The 20,058-nt window shown below is 37.9% G+C and overlaps 1 protein-coding gene across 1 annotated transcript in view; it reads right to left on the bottom strand.

Annotated features, from left to right (window-relative positions):
• The window catches only part of clmpb (CXADR like membrane protein b), a 79,245-nt gene extending 63,297 nt beyond the window's left edge, over positions 1-15,948 (bottom strand). The window contains exon 1 of the mRNA XM_015028605.1: positions 15,375-15,948. Within this exon, the coding sequence (XP_014884091.1) occupies positions 15,375-15,405 (31 nt within the window). The 5' untranslated portion in view covers positions 15,406-15,948. The remainder of the gene's footprint in view (positions 1-15,374) is intronic.
• Positions 15,949-20,058: the final 4,110 nt, after the last annotated feature.

The following is a 20,058-nucleotide window of genomic DNA, read 5'->3' on the forward strand; positions in this document are numbered from 1 at the left end:
TCCAGATTAGTTGGTTGCGAATGCTGAAGCTGACAGTTAGTCCGAGAGGGGGCAAAACCAGCTTCATCTTGAAACAACTTTGGTGTCAACGTCACATTTGCATTGAGTGATTATTTACAAAAAAAGCTGATGATTATTTCAGCAAGAAACTGATTTATGAAGTAGTGCACACCCAGTAATATTTCTGTCAAACAAAACTGAAAAAAAAAACAAGGCAATTTAAAAATCTGTAAAATAGCATTCAGAATGGCTTTTAATATTCCATTCTCAGTACTTGTTTCACAGGAATGACATTGGCAGTACACTACACTCAATTTTATTTTATTTTTTTGAGAAATGCATCAGTCAGCTTTTAGGTAACCGTCCACTGTAAACATTTAAACAGGTTAAAAGTTCATAAAGTGATGAACCCCTAGGATATTTTTGATACTGGAGTTGTGTTGGGACAACAATATTTGTTTGGTATTGGCTTTCTTCGATTAGCTGTTAGCTTCAATCTCTGCACAAAAAAAAAAAAAAAAAATCCCCAAAATAAAATCACCTGAATGTGGTAACTACAAAGTGTGACTTTTGCTGCCTGTGTCACGCGTCACATTGAAGAGGGAGAACCACAAGGACTGGGACGCCATGACATCAAGGGGGGGAGGGTGGCTATATATTATAGCTGCTGCTCAGCTGAGGTGCTTGGTGTTTGCTGAGACAGCAGATGACTTGCCTCTCTCTCTCTCTCTCTCTCTCTCTCTCGGCCCCTTGCTCATTCAGGGCAGGAGAGACTTAATTGCCTCATTAGGAAAAGGGCCGAAGAGGATTCGGTCTCCTCCACATTGTTCAATGTCAGGAGTGCAACTGAGAGGAAAGGTTAATAGAGTAAACAGTGTTTCCATCTTCTAAATGTAAAAATGTTTATTTTCCTCTATGATGGGTGAGTGCTAAAAAAAAAGCCTAATTTCATTCCACTCTACCAAAATTATGCATTTGATTTCGTCTCATCACCCCGCTGCATATTCTAACTTCTATTATTTCTCATTTCAGAGTAAAACGTAGCCTGCTGCTGCTGCTGAGTTGCAACTCCCAAAGCTTCCCCTTTTAAGCTTGGACCCATCTAGGAAGCAGAGTCATCATGCCAACTTTAATTATTTTAAGAGCTTTAATTTGCAAACTCTGCTATTTCCACATCCGCAGCTGCTTTGAGTCCCAGACAGCAAATCAAGCCAAAAGGCAAACACTCTTGATTTGCCTCTAAAGAAAGACACACAAAACAAAAATGATGTCTGCCGCTGAGAGAAAATGCGATCTAAAAAAAGCCTAACGGTTAATAACTTTGAGAGAGGCATTAAATTCAGAGAGCGCCACAGTTTTCCTCTTGCAGCTGCAGCATTCACACACTGAAGCAGATCACTATCTACCATCTAGAAATCGCAGTGAAATTATTTTGTACTGAACATGACAGTTTGGACAACACTGCCAAACCATGAAAGGCATCTTGAATGTTGTCCTAAGCCCCTGTCTGCCTCTTGACAAGAGATGTGCTGCTGTGTAAGTTCGGTCTGACAAAATCCATGACGGGCCAGGCTAAACAGGCAGAGTATGACTCAAACAAAGAGCAAAATGTGTTGTCCTTCTCTTACAAAGACCTTCCAGTCCTGTAATGAATGCAGCAACTGTGCAGGAACACAAACACGTCCAACGTTTACTTTAGGACTATAAAAATCCTGCGCAGCCTTCCCAGTCTCGGCGGAAATGGGTCCCATTTTGGAGAACACCGTATAGAAACAGTGCAAGATATAAGCGCGCCGTTCGTACTGCAGGTAATTCAGGCTGCGCTCTCTGCTTGTCGTCACTGCAGGGGCAGTTTACAGCAGAGGCTACAATAAAAAATGTGCAGCTACACATCTGCATGGGCAATATAGCGTAAAGGCTCCATTTCATCAACAAGTCAAGTCTAACGAGTTGGAAGAAAAAAGGTGGTGGTGCCATCTGTTCCGAACCACTTTGCTTGGATAGGGAAAACAAAGTAAGAGGACAAGCGAGGGGGAGAAAAGCTTTCTCAGCATTGAGACTTCCAGCCACAGGCCGAGTGCTGGGAGAAAAAAAAAAAAAGAAAAAGAAAAAAAAGTCCTTATCTCCTGTGATAACATATGTCCTCAACTTCCAGGCCTAATAAAGACACTGTGTTCCTTCATGTTAATACTGGAGGGACGACTGAAGTGCAACTTCTGACGCTAGGTATTTAATATGTGGGAACCTTTAATCTGATTAGAAATATTTACTATGTGGATTTTTTTTTTTTGCTGTGCTATCTAAAGCCAAGGGGCTTGCAGTGTGGTTGGATAATTAAATCATCCATCACACAACATCCGTAACGAAACACGACAAGACGGGTACCTCAAGACCAGATTGAAATCATAGCATTTTACAGTTTCTGCTAAATAGTAATTATGCAAGGTGCAATTCTGATGACAAAGGACTTTGGGTCTGTAAAGGAATGATCAGCAGAAATTGTGGCTGTAGTAGATACTTAAAGGTCAACCTCAATGGTTTGTTACAGAATGTAAACGGATAAAGCCCACTCTTTACTGTTGCAGCATAAACACTTTATGCTTTTACTGCAATACAATAAGATTTATGTCTTGTTGTTATGGGAGTAGGGCTTAGAGGGAAATGGCACCATTGTAGTAACAAGATCATTCAGTCAGAATTTGTTAAATGTTAAAAAGTTCTAAGGACCCAACATCTTAGCTGCATTAGATAACTATAATGATATTTGCATTTAATCTAAATTCAGATTCAGATTAGAATTCAAAAGTAAAAAGGAAAATGTTTTGTTTTTGGATAACTTTCTGTTTTGGGATAATATTGTTTTAGATCTGTGTAGCTTACATGTTTTGTATATAGTTGAATATTCTGTTTCCTGTTTGTCTTCTCTGAAAATATTGCACAAGCAGGTTTGAATCTCTCCATGGAACCTGCAAGGAATCAGTTCAGTGTGGATAAAAATATTTGTCCCATCTCAATTTCTCTGTATTTAGAGAAGAACCATGCAGATTTTCCTCAGTATGCTTGAAGAATATTGTTTTCAGGCTTAACCATCACAAATTATCCTCCGGTCAACTTCTCTGCAACAGCAAGAAGGCTGCAGCTTCTGCCATGCTACATGTTAAAATGACTGTAAATGTGGTAAAAGTTCATGGTTAAAGTCAATTCAAAAGATCTAAGTCCAGATTTTTTTAATCTGGGGGTCTGCCGTTTGGAAGATTTACAGTTTCAAAGTAACTGCCTGGTAGAAGAGAAAGGCAGTCAAGTAATTTAAATAGTGTTCACTTAAACGACTACGACTTATCTTTTGACACCTCTTCATATTTAAGTCAGATAGTGACAGTCACTGAAAAAACCTAATATGTACCATTCCCACTACATTTTTTTTATATTCGCACTGGAAGGTCATCGGTGACCTGCCACCATGTAGCTGCATGTAAAAAGTCTTCACCTTCTCTGTAAATCAGTCTCGACTGCAAACGTGTTGCAAACAAAATAGAGTCCTATGATAGTTTTGAGAGAGAAATTGTTTTTAAATGTTCCAAGTTCACTTCAGACTTGGCCCACTAGTTGTTGGTCTCCACGTCATATTCTGCTACTCTAGGTCTGTACTATATGAAGACAGACCCACAAGAGGATCATTTAGTGCAGGTATTCTTTATCCTTTAAGAACGGAACAGAGCTTCCTTCAGATAGTCTTAGATAACCATTTTTGTCAACCAAGAGTGTAATAAGTGGATACCAAATTCCCTTCATTGTACACGCCATCCATTTGGAGGACTTTCCTGACTGCTGTGCAATGACCAAGAATGACAAAGGATGATTGTTCGAGGGACGAGAGGAGCCTATGTTGATTAAAGCCTCAACTGGTTTAGGAAAGCCTGGTGAGCAAACGCGGAAATGGAGTGAGACAAAGGAGTGTGAGGGTTCAAAACACCTAATGGAGTGGTCTACTTGCTGAGCTAATAGACTGCTTCAAATTGAAAGGAGCAGCAGGCGACTAAATAGAACGATGAGGAACATTTCCTCCTGTTCATTCCAACAGCTCCTGCAAGGGAAACAATGGGGAAGAAATGGGAGAGGACAACAATACCAAGCCAGCTATTGCTTTGCTGCAGCACTGGCTGCTTTTATTCATGTTTAGTCAATCCTCCGGATGGAATTATGGAGTGAAAAAAGTACTTTTTTTTGTTCAACAAACGGTTGGAGGAGAAGAAAAATGTCTTGTGTTTTCAATTATTTTTTCATGCTTTGTCAATGCTAGTCAAGCTGTGAGCTTTATTTTCTCGCTGATACCAGTCTCGGAGGAAGAAAACAGATTGTCCAAGCTGAATTCTGAACATAATAGTCAATAATCACTGTGTGAGATGAGGCATTGCAGAAGCAGGGGTCTGACAGGTACACTAAAACGACCAATTAAAGTGCTAAGCAACTGCTAAGAAAGGATCAATTATTAACAGGCAGCTTGTAGGATTTGACACTAAAAAGCAGGCAAAAATATGTTTTCTCTACCAATAAAGACATCTTTTATGTTCAATTAGAATTTAAAGCAACCAGCCATGTTAACCCGCTTGCAGCTGAGTGGGAGGCTTGACCTCTTCCTTAACACAATGGGGTCATGACTATGCCTCTAATTAGCTATAAATTGTTAATCAATAATAGCAGTTTTTTTTTTTTTTTGGTCTCTCTGTCATGCATGCACTATCCCAGCCTGCGTCTCAGTAACGGGAATTTTGCTATTGTAGCTGTTTATTTTCAGACACAGTCGGATTGCACAGCTGCATAGAAAACAGGAGATATCCCTGGTTTCAGAGACAGAGAACATTGATCAAAAGCATGTTCTGCTTAGAAGAGAAAAACACGGCAGCTTTACTCTGCGCTGCCGGTTTTCACTGAGGCAGAAAGCACTTGAAAGCACCAAAGCAGGGCTGGGGGCTCAAAGACGATAGTATCTCAACCTCTCCCCTGATAAACAAATCATTTTTAAATGGTGTTTTTGCAAGGTGTCTGAATTTTAATCATGTTTGTGCTCACCATTAAGTTCTGTTTTGTGTCCTGCCAATATCTGAGGAGAATTAAGATGGACATTGAGTGGGATGAGTCCATGCAAGACTATTTCTTTCGCCGCCGCAGACATCAGCATTTATCTCCGTTTTGTTCGCTTCCTGATTTACTCACCAATTGCATAAAGCGATCCTAGCACTTGATTAAAATCCAGAACTAATGCTTACAAGGAGCAAATCATTTAATATTTTCTTAGAAAAGGGAAAATTGTAATTGTGCCAGCACTATTATTTGTTACAGTTACTTTTGGCAAAAAATAAGTTTGGCATGTATAGTTTTGGAACAATGACTGAAGCTATTTTTACGAAATACAACATGACCAGAGGCTTAATCAAACATTCAGCTCATGCGATGAGATGGCACATGCTATTAAGTTAATGAGAACGAGACAAAGCCAGATTTTAAGAATAACCCAGACTTTTTTGTTTGTGCAACGTTTCACACATCAAATATGTTTTAAAGAGTCTGTAGCAATTTGAGACTTCTTTGCATATTTGAATTCTCTAATTATCATCTAATTGTTCCAAGTTCAGCTTATTTCAGTCATTTGTATCCACAAGCTTGTTCTTTCAGTCACTACTCTGAGCTTGTGACCGGAGACGAGCGTTGGGTTGTAGATCAACTGATAAATTTGAGAAGCTTCAGAAAGAACAAATTGAATTTATATCAGAGGTTCCACTGTGCATTGTTTTTTTTCTCCCTCAAAGATAGTTGAAGTAGATGAACAGAAACATTTGTTCATATCCAGGTCTCACAGTAATAGCTTGCATTTATTCTACTAATTAAAGTTGCATGCTGACAGTAACTGGATAGCACTTCACTTTGATGGCATTTTATTATCAAGATTTCTCATATTACACTCTCACTCTTTAATGAAGCTGGGAATCACACACTAGCATTTAGCCTTGATTCCTTTTTTTAGGGTTTTCAGAATAACAGTTTGCCAAATTGTACATATTGTGTAAAGTATTTTTAAGCAGTGGAAAACAAATTCAAGTTTAATTAATATTTTATATATTAACTAGATATATTCTAGTCAAGATTATATATTAATCTTGACTAGAAGTGTGAGGAGCAAACCACAATGGATTGGAATATTTTTAATAGTCTCTTACGAATCATTCTCATTCTGTCTGTGATCACAGCGGCTCTCTCCCGAGTTCCCAAAATGCAACCATCATTTCAAAGTGGATCAAGACTTCTATAAATTTAGTAAATATTAACTGCGTTGCTTGTACTTGGATGTTTGGTTTGTGAGAAACAATAAGAAACACCAAGATGTTTCTTAGAATGTTTTAGTATCACAAGATCACCAAATCCAAAAAGAAAAAAATATATATTTTTATGACGTCAGCTGAACAGTGTGACTAGCTGGATGGGTTGCTGCAAGTTAAATTCATCAAGACGGAACTAAATCCAGAAGTAAAAAAAATCAGGATTGGTGCTTGCTGTTAATTCCCTCTTTTAGAATGGTTATACAAGAATGGGCACAAACATTTCCCATCCACTGATTCATTACAAAAGCATACAAATGTGACCATGATTAATTTTCAGTGTCTGTCTGGTTCAAATGGAGTGCAGTCAAATGAGTTATAAAACAGTTATAAATTAGAATCATATTGTGGTTGATCTCTTGTGGCTCTCTTATAATATAGTAAATCATAATCAAACTCATCAAAATGACAAGAATAAATGTTAAGGCTTCCAAATCATTTCTTAAGTAAAGCATCAATTTTCTCTGACTAAACTGATGTATCTATTACTGTTGACTATTTTGTCTGACCTACATTAAAAGCAAAAGATGGTAAAAATAAATGTGGCAAACCTGGAAAATGGTCATTCCCTGCTTTCATTGTTCTGGCAGCACATCTTTAGATCTATTTATATTCCACAGCAAACTCTTGCATTTGCAGTCTATGTCCAATTAAAGCTCTAAACAACTTCTAAAAATAAACACAGGCAGTGAGCACAAAGAAAAAACGGTAAATCCGTACTCTTCCCTCGTGTAAACGGCTCAAATCATGTGAGGCACATATTGTGGACAGCATGCAGCAATGTCAAATATTTATCTTTATCACTGTGAATAGAGGGATTAGAAGAAAAAAAAGATTTAAACTACAGTGAAACCAAAATATAGCAACAGCAGGCATTTTTAGGTTTAGTCACTTGAAATCAAGCCTCCAGATGAAAGGCCCTGAACATATTTTTCCATGTGGATCATTTTGGAGGTTAAAACTCTGCACCATGCATGAAGGAGCTGTAGATCACTACTACCTTGTGTGTCAGAAAATGCAGCTAAAGCACTTCTGAAGTATCAAAAAGATAGCAGCCCGTAAAAAAGCCTCATCATGGTTCAGTTCACAGAAAGAAATATTGCTTTGAGAGAAGTGCAGAGTTGGAGGATTTTCTAAGTTGTTAGAGAGGAGCATCTAACCAAACGAGTTATTAAACTATGGATGTTTATGAATAAAAATGTATTCTGAGAACATTGCAACAACTGTTTGTCAGCAAAAAGGCTGCCGAATTAGATGCTGTTCTCGTCTTCTTTAAATCGATGCAAATCTTGATTATCACATGTTCAAATTCTTGTGAAGAATTATTATTGTACAAGAACGGCCTTTTATTGTTTCCAGCACTGTTGGACAATGCAGCATACTTGCGTGGAGCTATGTCATCAGCAGGCTGCGCATGTGGCTCCAGTTAATGTGAACGTGAGCCTCCGCAGAACATCTGTCAAAGATTAGCAGTAAAGTGAAAAAAGCAGTTCCTGTTAATACATTCCAAAAAAAAAAAAAAAAAAAATCTGGCAATGATTTTCCTTTGAGAAGCATGGAGGGGGGAGGGGTCCGCAGGTCAGAGGCACCATACAAACGCAGCTCTGTTAAGGCATGTGTCTTCAGTTTTACAAGACGCAAAAGACAAAAGGCCTATGCAGAGAAATGTCTGGCTGTAATGAAGGAACTCCGTGATTGGCCATTTTTAAACAACAGATCAACAATAATCCCTTCTGCAGAACCAATATCTTAGTGTAAAACAAAAGACAACACTGATAACTGCTTCAAGGAATAAAAGCTTTTGCTGCACCAAGATCTTTTTGTACCTGCAAACATTTTCAATTTAAAGTGCAACAATCATTTGTAGAAAGCCCCTGTGTCTTAAAACGTGACATTCGATGACGCATCTCCCAGGAATGGGGAAAAAAACAACAAAAAAAAACGGATAGCTCCTTATTTAGGCAAACAAGCTGTAATTCAAAATCCATATGCATCAGTAGGAAAAGTGCTTGGCAGGTAAAATGGTGTTTACTAATGATATTTGCCATTTGTTTTAACATTGGCTCAATCATTGGCACTCATCTGAGAGGCGTGCTCCGTCACCAAGTGTTTGACGTTTCATATTCCATGTTGCTCTGCCTTTGCAGAGCCGTTCGGAATGAGCACTTTTCTTGCTTTGACTTACCCAATCGTTTCTGCATGGAAATCTGTTTACACTATATGCCGCATGAGTAACAATTGACATTGAAAGGTTGAAGGAAAGTCACATTACAATGTGGAGAAATGCACAATAAATATGTGCTGTTCTTGTTTTAATCCATGTCCTAAAGTGTAAATGCCAAACAGACAGGGATACGAGTCAGGATGTTAACATATCCTACGTTTAAATGCATAGTGAATCTATAATATGTGCTTGAAATTAGATTTTTACATGGCAAATAATTTGCCAGAGCTGTTGTAGAGTAATAGAAAAACAACGAACCCAACAATAATAACGTGCTTGCAGTTGATTCTGTGTTGCCGAATCATTAAATGAGAGAGGTGTATTAAAAAAAAGAAGGTGGCTGGGGTGCTGGGTGGCTAAATTGGAAGAGCATGGGGTCAATGTGAGGAGGCTATAGTCCTCAGCATGGTTGTTCTGGGTTTGATACTCGGTGTTGGGCCATTTAATGTACATCTTCCCTTTCTCTCTAAAACCAGGAAGATTTTGAAGAAAACTAAAAACTATTGGAATGGTTCAAAGAATAGCCAGTCAGTCAGTCAATAGTCAGCTACAGGGTGATCAAATAAGGTCTGCCAATGTAACAATTAGAAGAATGTTATGTAAGCACAAGCTATTGCCAAGAAGATCCCAAAAAGTCTAGTCGGGTTTTTCTTGTCTGTTTTTTAAGTGGTAAAGATCACACTGATCTGTTTAAGTAGACATAACATTTATGAACTGAAGATATTCGTAGGACGAACCCAAAACAACACATTATACCATGACCTGAAGTCATGGTATAATGTCAAGCCTGGTGGAGAAAGCACCATGTTATGGGAATGCACTGTTCATCACATACCAGGAATCAAGGATCAATTTGAATCCAGTAAAATGCTTGAAAAGGACGTGGCCTTATGATGTTTAAAAGATGCTCTGCAAAATGGCTTATTGACCAAGACAATGACTCCAAAAACATTACTTAGTCAGTCGCATTGTGGTTCCAGAGCAACAACATAAATAATATGGAGCAGCCAGGCTGATCCCTAAATCTTAATGCAATCGATAACTTATGAGGGAACATCAAAATACAACATCACAGTCAAGAATTGCGGAGGAAATATGAAATGTCAAATGGGACTTGGCTGAAATAACTATTGGTTGACTTCATGTAACTTCAAAATCTTTAATAACATTTTTATCTGTACACTAAATGTATGACTTTGTAAAGAAAATGCAGATAGCCATGTTTTTGTTTTTTTTAGCAATATTCAATTCCCCCCCTCACTTTTTCTTAACATTTTGATTTGGTTGTGAATGGTAAATGTCACCAAAGCATTTTGGTGTATGAAAATGAATGTTGCTGTATCTCACATTTTTTAAACGCACTGCTATTATTTTGAACACAACTTTATTGTAGTGCACCATACTGATGAACATTACAGAGGTTTGGAGGTGACATTGAAAGTCTGTTCTTACAATGTGAATGCACAAGACAAATACCATCAACACAGCTGTCAAACTTCTGACGTATACTCCACGCACAATACTTTCAAAGCTGGGAATATACATAGGGGATGCCAACTGACAATGCGGAAGAATAATGTAAGTCAAAACCGAGATCAAAAGCAAGCCTGAATGCATCGTAACTAAACGTCAAATATCAGAAAACTCTCTGGGTTGGAATGTCAAAAGTCTTTGGCTGACTGTGTGTGTGTGTGTGTGTGTGGGAGTGTGATTCAGGCACAAGCACATCAAGATGTCACTTCATAACCTCTGGCTCAGGAGGCTCCTGTCATCTTCACATTTCAGAGATCCTCTGCCTGCCCCGCCAGACATGCTAAATATAGAATGGGGACAGAATTTCTGTTCGGAGCCACTGCTCTCTTTATCTACATGTAACGCTAGCTTACGTGTTTATGCGCACGGCCATCTTCCCACTGTTACTCAATTATGCATGCAAACATACACGGATCAGCATCAAGTGGTGCTAATACCCTTATTGCACTCCAAGTGTAAAGGTTTCGATCTCTTATAAGAGGTGCTCACGCTTTCCAATTACATTTCTGTCTGGGGCCTCGGACTATGTTATTGTGCCCCGGATAGTCACTTTAAAATTCCTTCATTCTGCCCAGCGGAGCAATCAATCACTCGTCTTTACCTGGCCAAATTCTCCAAATGCACAGCTCTGTGTGAGAGAGAAGGAGTTACTTTATTTGACCTTGTTCTGCTTCTTACTTCGTCTGGGCAGAGTTACCAAAGGGAGCAGAAGAACTCTCTGTGGCAATTAATTGTGCTACTTATCTGTAATGTGAACACTGGATATTACATCTCCAGCAGATATTAATTTAAGGATGTCTCAGGATGGGCAAAGCCAAAGCTAAATATAAAGAAAAGGCAGCATTAAACAATATTGATTTTTTTGTAATGTGATAACCACGTTTTTGTCTTTTTTGTTGTTGTTGTTGTTTTTACTTAGTCATTGTTCTCATTTGGCAAAGCTTTTGGAAGACACATTTCCTTTTTGTGATTTTGTTGGGCAGAACAATCAGGCAAATTATAGTAATTAGCTAAATAAAATTGACGACATTCAATCTGAAAAGTATACAGGGAGGAAAAAAGTATCACCGTGGCAACAACAGCTCTATTAATACTCGAGGCACATGCGTGTGGTTATTTTAAGAAAGCAGGAATTCTATTATTAGCTACAAAAATGCAACTCCAGTATAATTTAATAAGTAATGTTGGAACTTTACTTGAAAATACTGGCTTTTAACTCAGGTTACTTTGATACAAGTCAACACATGATTTTGGGTTTATGAAAAATAGAGGCAGACTTGAGTCATATTCTTAAATAACCCCATGTTCTCTAGTTCGTTTCCTCAAGCAGAGTAAATGTTCAAAAGATTAGAAATGTAGTTTCTAATCATTTGTAATAAGTCTGGACTATAGTCTCTGTTATGTAGTTTTAATGACTAGATAACCAAACAGACTAAATAGAAAAATGATTTAGCCTTGAGGTAGCTAGTGTTTAAAAATCAATATCATCCTGTCTGTTCCTCAGCCATGTTTTCTTTTTACACAGAACAACAAAAATACTGTCATTCAAATGGTTGGAAAGTTGTAAAAATGTTCAAAATAAACACGATGTAAAGAAAAATGAAGGTCTGATATTTAAATTACATAAAACTCTATTTTTCCTTCCTACTTATCCTTGCAGTAGTTTTTTTTTTTCTTCATTCCAAAGAAAAAAAAAAAGCTTTGCCACTGACAAGACTTCTGACTATGAGTTCATTAAGTTAATCTATTAAAGTATAAAATGCTCCATGTACCACAGGCAGAAACAGGAAAATACACATCCTTGTTCTTTTGCTCTGGGTCAGGCAGCTACTCCATCACTAGAGCTGTACCTCTCTTATCTCTGTGTCCTCTGCTCTAATGTCGCCAACAAACTCAGCAGTTTCTGTCAGAGATGTATTCTGCACCTTTGCCGGCAGAAATTAGAATTAGAATAGGTCCAACAGGTAATGTTTGGAGGCTGGTAAACGTTACTGCCCAGGCTGTTTTGTAACTAGCTCTAGATGGATGTTTACTACGTGCCACACCCTTACTACCGCACCTGCACACTTAGAGAACCTCAAATGCTCAAAGGAAGATTTGGAATTTAAAGCTCATATCTAAACATGTCACACAAGAAGTAGCCTATAATTCAAATGATTGGACCAGGTAGTCTATGTGGAAAGCCAAAAGTGACACAAATGAATAAATCAAGAAGTCCAAAAGTTGTTATTGATACATGGGAAAATTTTTGTAAAATTAAAGTTGCATGCATAAAATAAATTGATAAATAATAAGTCATTTCCTGCAGCACGTCATGATTTTTTTTTTTCTCTCAGCCTTACTAATCAAAATTTACATAAGCATGGGTTAAAATGCATTTAATCAGACACAGCAATAGCTTAAATAGGTGATGTAATGTAAATTACAGGCATATACTCCCAAAAGACAATCAAATAACCCTGTTACAATTAGTTATCATAAAAATGCTAAATATAAAACATAACCTAAAATAAATTTGCCTTTGCCATTTGATGTCTTGAAATTGGCACCTGTCTCTTCATGAAGATGAATCATTCACAATTCACCATGCCATTTACAACTGTTCATAGGAGCATGATCTGTGAAGTAGTTTGTATAATCAGCTCAACAGACATGCAATTCCACCAGGTGTGCCAATTGCTATACTGGTGGAAGGAGTCGTGGGGGAGGGGAGCTCTGGGCTGGGGACTACAGCTCCAAGGGGAAGGTTTGTAGAAATAGGCGGCGCTTTGTATGAGCAACCTCCAACTGACTGCCACAGGACATTCAATGATAAATAATATTCGTCTTTAAATAGTTCCATGATGTAGTTTTGCACAGGAAGCAAAAGTAGGAATGATTTTTAAAAAAAAACTGCATTTTTCATACCGTAAACAACTATACATGAACATACGTTCTGATGATGCTTGTTTTAACATTAAACGTGCCTTTAGAGCAGGTTTTAAACATTTTTTTTTTATTTAGCCCACATTTCTGCATTTTATTCTAATCATGGTAATTAACTGAAAGCCTTAAAAACATCAGTCTTTAAGCAATTCATATTGCTTAAAGACCTTCACTTAGTCAAGTGAGTTGCTTAAATAAATGAACTTGTCAACAATATTCAAATCTACTGAATATGGCTGTATTTGATTCTTTTTTTTTTTTTTTTTATTTCCCAATTATGAACTCTGTAAAAATTAAATTTAACATTAAGGATCAGGCAGCAAGGGGAAGTGAAAAACAGGGAGAAAGTGGGAGGAGAAAAGAGAAAATAAAATACAGGCTATATCATGTCATCGAATGGTGAATATAACATCAGCTTCTGCTAATACAGAATTTTGTGGGTGGGAGCCCATCTGAAATGATTTTTTTTTTCCAAGACAAGGCAGTCAGTTGGCCTTCTGGCAGCAACTGAACACAAACTACTCTGACGACAAAAATCCTGGTGTTTTAATTCTGTGAAATCCTGTGGCAAAAGACTTTGCTGTACTACAGCTGGCTTAATTATATGTATGCCATTGCTACAAAAAGTACATCTATGTATTTACTATTATTAGATTACAAAAGACAAAAAGCAAAAAGCAGACAACGTGCAAAATAGAGTCAGAACAGGTGAGCATCTAAACCTTTTCCAGGTCAGCATTCATCTATGTCTGCATAATATGTGTATTGTTCAGTGTTTTATAACTCTGGCCCTGGGTCATACAATGGATGTGAAGCTTTGCTGTATATATTGGTATTGTACACAAACACACACACACACACACACACACACACACACACACAAACATCTATTTAACATCACAGGGACTTTACTTTGACTTCCAATTGTTTTCATTCATTTCTATAGCTGTACCCTGACCATCGCCATAAATCTAACCTCAATCCATACCTTAGTCCTAAGCCTAACCCCTACCCCTAAAACAGCACTTGTTCTTATGGAGCCTGGACTTTGGGCCCCATAAGGAGAGGTGGGCCCTCACAAAGCAGCTGGGAAGGGAAAAAATGGGCCTTACAAGGTGAGAAAGTCTAAAACACACAGGCACAACCAGAAACAGCAACTAAAGAGAACAAACTTTCATAGTTCTTAGCTAAAAATGTGTTGGGCTCAAGCCAATAACAGCCTCTCCACTCTATTTTTTTTTTTTTTACCAAATAGAAGAAAACCTTAAAGTCAAACCCCAAAGGATGAGCCAATAGGTGAAAAGCTGCCGCTGTGAACCCCCTCACCCTCAACCACGACACAAGGAGCTCTAAACTTTTTTTTTTTATATGCTGGCCACTCTTATTCAAAGACTATTCCACCCAGCGCGGGGGAATTGGGATTTTTTCCTCTCAGTTTCACTGCAGGTATTAGAGCAACAGTGAGGAGTGCTGTGTGACGCCACTTACTGGAAGTCATTTTAAAACTCTGGCTCGCACTGCAACAGAAACTTCCAGTCAGTGGAGTCACAGTGGAATCGAACAGTCCTCGTTTAGTTGGAAACCTGAAAATGCATCTGGACCATTCCGCATCAGAACTTGGCATCAGCACAAGAAACATTACACTTCCTTACATTTCTTGACATGCGATGTAAATAACAGCTGGTTGGTTTATTACCATAAAAAAAAATTGAAGTCTTAATCAAATATTTGATAAGTAATTTGGCCATTTGCAGAGTTACAACCCTGACAGCTATGACTATGCAATATAGGTAGGAAGTACATGCATACATCTGTTTACATTAGTTCAGAATATCCTTTATGGGGTTTTTATTACTCACAACAGGCCTTCCTCTGAAGAACATGTGTCAGTACATGCAGGGTGTATAATACTGGGGAGCAGACTTAAAAGGAGGGGTCCAGCAAACTTTTATCCCTTTAATTTTTTATTCGCCTCATCTAAATAGATCCTCTTAAAAGAGCAACAAACATGCGCTGAAAATTAAAGCTGACCTCTGCTTTTTTTTTTCCTTTTTTTTCCCATGTTTTCCAACAAATATGACAGGCAGCTTCTTTGAAACGTAACGTGCCATTGCCTACTATAAGGCAATATATTCTGACATCATTCCGAAATGAAGCAGTCAGATGTGCTGTTATGACGCCTTAGACAATAAAAGATTGGAATAAAAGATGCACTCAGTCAATCCACGTAGACTGCATTAGAGAGAATTGTGACAGGAAGGCGCTCCTGTCTAATTAGCTTAATGTCTGATCTCTTAAAGAAACACAAAGTGACTTACCGAGAAACAAAGAGCGCAAGATTGCAGACATCACGGCTGGAAATCCCAAATGCAACGGAGCAGGAAACAATGCGCTCAGACCGCCTTCGGATTCATTCGGCTGACCTAAGCGCAGGCACGGCGAGGCGGCACCATCAGCGAGCTGAGCAGCGAAATCTCAGAGAAATAAATCTTCATTGAGCGTCTCAGTCCAAGGACGTAGTAGTATGTTGCACACGCCTGACGCACCTAAGCCTCCCAAGGAGAGGAAGGGGTAGAGAAAGAAGAGGAAACGTGGCTCTTTCTCTTCATTGTCATGTGCATTCGCAGGCTATCCGCGGCGTCCAAAAAAAAAAAAAAAAAAAAAATCAAAGTTGCCCACCGGCTGCGTGGTTCTGGCGTGGGACGTGTTTGTCTCGGGCTCCCCTCTGTCTCTTCCTCGGGCAGCCTCTCCTCATCTCCTCCTGCGCTACACAAAGCTCCCAAAGAGGAGGAGAGGGCGAATAGGTGGCTGCTGAGGGGATGCTGAAGGATGGAGACCTCTAGAGTCTGAAGTTCTCTTACGCAGCCAGAGCATCCTGCAACACACACTGAAAGGCTTTATGGGAGGGTGTGAGTAGTTGTTTTATGCACGCTGTAAATAAAATTAAAATAAAAAGAAGAATTAAAAATGGAAAATAAATATAATTTGATTCTATTCGCGGTTTGATTTACAAGTACACAATTATGCCGTAGTCACACAGCAAGAATGATTTGTTTACCTGTGTGATAAATTACCACTACAACTGACACGTTGATTTATGTGGCCACTGTTATGGTAAATAAATAATCCTTCCAAATATGATCTGGATATGGGTAAATATGTGTGTATTTTCATGGGATCAAAACCATGCATTTCATGTCATATAAGATTGCAACTTGATGACATTTATTATAGATTTTGTTTTCTGGATTCAGCAGATATTCAAGCATCATGTGCATGAATGTCTTATGAATTGTGTGGTTTTCAGGTAGTTATTTCCACCCTTCTTTTTTTCCAACTCTAGATTTATATAACAAACAGTCATTTCAAAAACAAGAAATTGGCAAACACAATTTTAGATTGGATCAAAATCACACATAAAGGCATGATTAGCCATTTTCTACATGCATGCGCTCCACTTATATTTTAAATTTCCCCCAGCTACAATACACCTCAACCAGATATATACTGCTCAAAAAAAATAAAGGGAACATTTCAATTTAATTTTGTGTGTGGCTCCAAATCCAGGCCTCCATTGGTTAATCAATTTGATTTCCATTGATGATTTTTGTGTGATTTTGTTGTCAGCATTCAACTTTGTACAGAACAAAGTATTCAATGAGAATATTTCATTCATTCAGATCTAGGATGTGTTATTTGAGTGTTCCCTTTATTTTTTTGAGCAGTGTATATTGTAGCCATCAACACACTTGAGACATCTTTAGGCATAACTCTGTTTAATCTTGGCAGAATTCATTTAAACTGGTTAGTTTTCTGGCACAGACCCAGCTTTTAAACATAGTTCATACATTTTTAATAGGTTTGAAGGGCTTTGGGAAAGCCATTGCAGAAACCACAGCAGAAGCTTAAGTTAGCCTGCAATTACAGAATCCAAAGCCACTTTTAGAAGGGTGTTTATTACAGGGGAGACTTGAAGAAGAGTTCTTCTGGAACAGTCTTATTTGTTCTTTCTGAAAAGCTTCTTTATAAACACGTCATTGTTAAATTACATGTGTCATTTAGCAAGCCGAATGATGCTTTGGCTTGCTAAATGATGTGTCATTTACCACAAACTAACACTGAATGGCCTGCATACCACATTGTAACTCAGTCATTAAAAAAATAAGAAATAGAACAAACAAAGCATGATGCATGTGCCAAAGGTTTGCTTGCCTCTGATCCATTTGGCCAGGATTGAGGTAGGGCAACAATTATCATTTTATAATCATATATTTGTGCAATGGATAGACACATGATGATGCAACAAAAACACCTCTCCATGATAAAATAAAAAAACGTGTTTTCATAAAATCTATTCATTAAAGGTCTGCTATTATGCAAAATTTATTTTTTTGCATGATTTTGTTCTTCCATTTGGGTATCTCCTGCTTCAAGAAACAGTCCAGGAGCAAAAAACAAAAGCAAAAAAATCCCACCCCAAAAAAACACCCAATATTTCTTGGTAAAAAGTAAATGTTCTGTTGTTGTCCGCAGAACATCTTTTTTCAAAAACCTCTATGTTTATGTTTTAGTTAGCAACCCCAAGCCAAGCCCAGCCTGTCATGTGGCAACTCAAGTGGAGCTCCACCTACTTCAAGACGTTAAGGTTTTTTTTCTGCTGGATTTATGCTGTACAACGGCTCTTGGAATAGGACAATCTTTTGCTGTTGGCTACAGTATAGAGCATGTGTCCCAGTCACAGAAAACATAGCTTCATTTTACTTTTGCTTGCAATGTCTCTGCGGTATTGCCAAAGAAAGTTGTAGTTTGTGCAAATCAGTTTAGGAAGGAGTCCTTTGAAAATTACTGACATGACAGGATTTTCCAACATATTTCAACAAAAGGGAGGTTCCGTCCCTACTGTTTTTTCAAAAATGTACAGATGATGGCAATGCAAGTACATAACTGGTGCGATTTTTATTGTTGTTAGGCTTGTTAAATGACAATGTGTCATTTAGCATAAGCTAACATCAAACGATAGCCTCTGCTAGCCCCACAATATCTGTGCACCAAAACACTTTAGTGATAGAACTGTAGTAAACTGAAAGTCTACACTGAGAAGTCATTTTCACGTGTCTGAGAATCATCAACATGCCAGCAAGTCAGATAAATGAGAAATAATTAAATTTTTTTAAGGATTTGCTCTTGTGATGCGATAGACTGTCGCACTAAGTGGCTTCTTTGAAAAAACATCTGCTTTGTCTTTTGCGAACATCTCAGCTATGTTGATGTAATGTTAAGGCTAACCCATGTTGGCATTACTATATCTTAAATTGACAGACATACAATCTGTGTGCTTGATCCAGCAGTGAGTACATTTTCTAAATTAATAGTATGCAATGATAGATTAATTTCTGATCTACATCTTTTCTTTCAACATAATAGAATTTTCAGAACAAACAATGGAGGTGAAAACAAATTCCAGGGGCGAGGATATGGCTTTGTGCAAACTAAATAACCTTTCCAGTGGTTTTTTTTGTCTTTTTTTTTTTTTTGCTACTCATCAAAATTGAAACCTGGTTTCACAGAATTGCAACCAGTCAGCATGACGTTTTCAACAGCACTGTATGGTGGCTGCGCTGAAACAATCTCAGTAGTGAGTCGACTCGGTTCTTTGCTATAGTGGGCATACAGCTCTCCTTGTATTGTTCCAGATTTTCTCATTGAAATAGTATCATAATTTTATACTGAATAATTCAGGAAAAAAAAAAATCAGCATTTTATTAGTGATAATTCATGAAAATGTAATTGTTTTTGGCAAAATCACCAGTGCCACTACTGTTAGTACCTTTTATTTCATTTGTACTATTTTTTTAATTAAGTTAATCTAAATGAAGTTTTACTGCAGTTAAAAATTCAGGGTCATTCTGTCTTCATAAAAAAAAGGCATGTAGATTTGGATTTTTTTACTCCCTTTGCAATAAAAACCTCCAATTAACCACTGCCTTTTGAATTTATTTGCGTTGTCTTTGCCTAATATTTAAATAGCAATAATGTTCTAGAACATTTCAGCGTGACAAACATGCAAAATAATAGGAAATTAGGAAGGGGGTGGAGGGTGACACCTTTTCACACCACTGCAGGGCATCATGAAGTCTTTGAATTTCCAGAAAATGTTTAATACAAATCAGGGAAATACTAACGGTGAATAGGTAATTCCTTGGTCCAAACCTAAACAAACAATCAGCCTCCTTCCCAGGCCATCTGAGTCACCAGATCGTAATCCTATTAAAGGCCTATGAAGTCAGCTGAAGAAAGCAGGAAAAGAGAGAAGAGCCATGCATTTTAATTATCTATGTTTTCAAAGTTCTAATTAATGAAGTAAAGCTTAAAGTGAAAACAAAGCATTTCAGTTGCATGTATTTTAGAAGTGTTGATCGGGGTACTAATAATCGTGCCACCAGTGATTTAGTTTTATTGGCATAGCATTTGTGTTTGCATGTGTGCGTGCGAGACAATGCTTCTAAAAGTTGAATAATTAATTTTCAGTAAATGTGGACAGTGTGACCGAGGTGTTTTGTTATTCTCAAAAATATGTTTTGTGCTGGTAAAAATCTACATGAACTGAATCACATGTCGAGTTCAAAACGTCATGTTCCTGTTCTATTTATATTTTGTAAGCTACAATGATTCATGACTGTGATCAAAGCCGGTTCAAAATCTGTTTAGATCCAGAAGGCATGTGCGTATTTGCTTAATATCTTTTTTTTAAATTTGTCCACAAGCTTCTCAATCTTGGGATTATTCAATCAATCTTTTCAAACCTGCCACACTGCATTTATCTCTTGAGAGGATTTTTGGTGGGATGTTTTACAGGAGCAGCGTGGTCCAAGTTGGGTAAACAAAAGGCGAAATGAGAAGTACGGCTGTGCTCCGACGGCTGCTCTCGGGGCCCGGAGACAAATTAATCCTCCGCTCTTCTCTGTCTCAACAATCAACAGAAATAACAAAAGGATTTTAACT

The sequence above is a fragment of the Poecilia latipinna genome, unplaced genomic scaffold, assembly GCF_001443285.1.
Source record: "Poecilia latipinna isolate Pla-1442-1.1 unplaced genomic scaffold, P_latipinna-1.0 Scaffold129, whole genome shotgun sequence".
Classification (NCBI taxonomy): Eukaryota; Metazoa; Chordata; class Actinopteri; order Cyprinodontiformes; family Poeciliidae; genus Poecilia; species Poecilia latipinna.